Source organism: Otolemur garnettii, unplaced genomic scaffold (genome assembly GCF_000181295.1).
Source record: "Otolemur garnettii isolate 467f Iridium unplaced genomic scaffold, OtoGar3 scaffold00076, whole genome shotgun sequence".
Lineage (NCBI taxonomy): Eukaryota > Metazoa > Chordata > Mammalia > Primates > Galagidae > Otolemur > Otolemur garnettii.
The window spans coordinates 7,347,601-7,351,469 of NW_003852471.1; the positions used below are offsets into that span (position 1 = coordinate 7,347,601).

A 3,869-nucleotide genomic window follows, 5' to 3' on the forward strand; every position below is an offset into this window, starting at 1 on the left:
GGGTACGGGCTGGGGATTCGAACCTGCCACCTTAGGTGTACGTGGCTGGCGCCTTAGCCGGTTGAGCTATAGGCGCTGAGCCCAGAGCTCCTTCTAATATAAAAAACTAGAGTTTTAGTCCCAGATTTTCCACTTATTTAACAGTAAGCCTCAAGTTCCTCATTTGCATAATAGGTATGGTAATACCTAATCTCTCAGAGCTACAGAGATAACCTAATGGGAGGATAGGTAGGCAGTGTTTAGCACAATTAATTACCAGCACATCATAAGCACTCAATTAGTGAGAGCTTTATTAATGACAATAAAATAGAATTCCTAATTAGGTTGTAATTTTTTAAGATAAGGACCACTAAAAGAATTGGGGGTGTTGGGTACAGTGGCTTAAGTTTGTAATCCTAGCACATTGGCAGGTGGGAAGATCTCTTGAGGCCAGCAGTTCCAGGTTACAGTGAGCTATGGTCGTGCCACTGAACTTTAGCCTGGGCAGCAGAGACAAACCCTGTCTCTAAAAAAAAAAAAATAGTTTGGTTAAATTGTAGAGTATTCAGAAACATTGGTTGAAAGAATGTTATAGACGCAATTCTTCTTCATTTCTCACAGAACTCTATTAGCTTGGTAATGGTGTATACATTTTTTTTTATCAGTTACTAAACACAGAGTTGTAAAAATATTATTTACACTCTTTCCAGACTAGTTACCTTAAACTCTATGAATTATGAATAAATTGAGGAAAAGGACAATGAAGTGCCTATTCATTTTTGTAGAACCAAAACCATCTTTAATGATCCTTTCTAGAGCCAAACAATGAGAATGAATTTGCTTAAAAGACAAACACAGAGTGGCTGAATTACATGAATAGAATAGATCATTATGCATAAATTATAAAGAGACTACAGTATGTTGATCACAAACTTAATCAACTGCCATTTTTACTTCTATTCAAGGGAATACAGATGTAGAATATCTACAAAAATTCTAATCTAAGGGAGCTCTAAGAAACGAAGATCATGAAAGACATTTTGAAGCTATAAAAGTGCGCCAACTTCATAGTAACTTCAGGAGTAAATAAGCACTATAATTTTATTCACTGAGAGAATGAGTAGAAGGACTGTAACATGTCATGGAGAAGAGCGCACGCCACTCGGTCTCAAAGAGCATCTGTAAGGTGCTTTGGTGTCTTTTTCTTCTTACCTCCATCCCATAAAAGTATTTGATGTCTTTTTAGTCCACACATTCCCTAGGCAATTGCAGTCACCTCTCTGGCTTGAACCACTATTCACTTGCTGATGACTCTCAGCTCAAACTTTTCTCAGGAGCTCCAAGTACATTTGATCAACTCCTATCACACACACCTCTTCACAAATTCCACTCGGCTAAAATGGAACTCATTATCTTCCCTTCCAAATCTGCTGATGGTACCACCATCTCTCTTACTGAAACCATCTTTTTTCTTCTTCACACGCAACTTCAAATCAGTCACACGTTCAGAAAAGGTATAAACTTTCCACTGCAAACTACTCACAAACATAAATATGAATAAATTCTTCTGTGGTGTTAGAAAACTAATAAGCATAATGGAAAATGTAATTTACTAAGTGATAGATGGAAGAATGCATAAGGTCAACTAGATTTTGAAGTTGATAAAAGGAGTTTTGTTACCTTTCCCAGTTGTAGAGATTGATATTGATCTGGATTGCTTGATACACAAGGCCAGCCTGAAGAAGCACTACTTCAGCTTCCTGGATGTTCCCACTAAACATTAGTATGTGGGCCATTTGTGATTCTTTCGATGGAAGATTTTTGATAGAATTGATGTATTGAACCTTATCAATCTAAAAAAAGGAAAGAATATTGCAGTGGATAATAACAGAAATACAACAAATTGTGATAAAAGACACGTGCACTACAGGTAAGCCCTATTTACTTACTTCACCAATGGCTGCATAGGCAATTTCTGCAGTTGTCATATCTCGATTAGCAACTGCCATAGCAGCTAGGCAAGCCCACAAGGTTTGCTCCTGAAGTGAAATGGAACAACAATTATCTCAATTACATGGCTGAACTGTCTTAAAGTAAACCATGATTTAAGTAGCCACAGTAAAATTATATTTTAATGTAAAAAAACAGCTAAGCATTGTACTGAAAAAACAAATAATTCACAGTGAACTTTTCTTTGGATAAAATTTTCAGAAAATTTTCATTTCTAGTTATCAAGAATCTATTTCTGAATTAAAAATAGCTTAAGGTTAGTCTTTTTAATAAGGTGTCAAAGAGTGTAATTTCCAGAGAACCAGAGAAACGGTGAGGTTCTGAGACTATGCCATTATGGCAAGTTGCTTCCAGCAATCACTGAAAAGAAAAACATCTAACAGCCATTTCAAAAATGTGTATTCTGCGGGACGCTAACTAAGGTTCAATGAAAGAGATCTAGGTGAAACATGTTTGGAAATACTAGAGTCGCCCAAGCTGGGAAAGGCTGATCTAAAGCAAAAATTAACCTTGGTATACGAAAGAATTATCTGAGGAATTTAAAGAGTATGTCCAGAACTCAACCCAGATCTAATGAATTACAATCTCTGTGGCAGCAGAACTCTGACTTTCAAAAATGTTCCACAGAAAATTTTTATATGTGCTGATATGGATAAACGACTGGTCTAAATTACAGCTTCTTCCGAGAATAACTCACACGGCAACATGTATCTGTCTGTATCACTCATAACCTCACTTACAAAAGACACGATCCTATTCACAATTTTTCCAGCCTTTAGTTATTGTCATTACTCATTTTGTACAAAAGCAATCTAATAAACAATATATACACAACTATGAGTTAGAACTATACCTTACCTTAACAAAGCGACAAAGTCTTACGGCGTCCTCCCATTTGGAACTGCTGACATACTCGTGAAGAATGGGAGGATACGGTGATATGCTTAGGTGAACCAGGGAGCCATCAGCTTTTCTTATAGTTATCTGATTTCCAACAAAACTCACAATATGTGGATTTTTACTAAACTCACTATTGAAGAAAGCAAAATGCAAATTACAGTTATGTTCTGAGCAAAGTTTTTCACACACAGTAGGACCAAAACTGGTCAACATACAGAGGTGGTCAACATAAGGAACTAGGCCTATTAGACTGATTAGGTACATGTGGTGTATGTCTAGTCTATGAAAATCAGGTCAACTTAAAGAGGTGGTCAGTTCAGGGAAGTGGTCAACTATGGAGGTTCTACTGTATATTAAATTTGGGGTATAGCTCCCTGACATACACAGAAAGTCTCCAATCTCCAAAAATGTATCTCCCCCCAAAAGTTAACTCCATACAGAATGTACATACTCAAAGAAATGTGATTCTAACTTGCTATACACACTTGAAGCAAAATATATAGTTTAAAATGGCAAAATTATTACATATTTCAAAGCTATTCCTAAAAGCATTTGAAGTGACCTTTCTTCCCTAAGCCTTAAGATAAATCATAAAAATGATTAAATAACAGCTTTAGCTTTTTAAACTCTTAAAGAGTAACTGATAAAACTTAAGGTGAGAGAATAGGAAAGGGAAAAAAAGTTAAGCTGAATTTCAAGGTTAATTTGTCATAATAAAGAGGTAAATTTTAAATAAAGAGCCTGACTTCTTTTCCTTACTTTAAGTACTTTAAAAAATAAGCTGTGTTATTTTGATGCCTCTACAGTTTTGCTCAGGTTGTGAACTTGAATATTAAAAATGAACACAAAACAGACTAGAAAGCTATGATAAGGTGTAGAGTCAAGACCCCTTTGTATTCTCATTTTCTAAAGTGTAAGAGATCTCCTAGCTACTTCATTTTAGAAGAGTTTAGAAATACAGAGAGTGCCAAAAAAAAAAA

General features: G+C 35.7%; 1 protein-coding gene across 1 annotated transcript in view; it reads right to left on the bottom strand.

Annotated features, from left to right (window-relative positions):
* The window catches only part of IFT80 (intraflagellar transport 80), a 114,411-nt gene that overhangs the window by 13,877 nt on the left and 96,665 nt on the right, over window positions 1-3,869 (bottom strand). The window contains exons 16-18 of the mRNA XM_003794148.3: window positions 2,848-3,019; window positions 1,929-2,018; window positions 1,660-1,832 (exon numbers count right to left, since the gene is read on the bottom strand). Of these exons, the coding sequence (XP_003794196.1) occupies window positions 1,660-1,832; window positions 1,929-2,018; window positions 2,848-3,019 (435 nt within the window). The remainder of the gene's footprint in view (window positions 1-1,659; window positions 1,833-1,928; window positions 2,019-2,847; window positions 3,020-3,869) is intronic.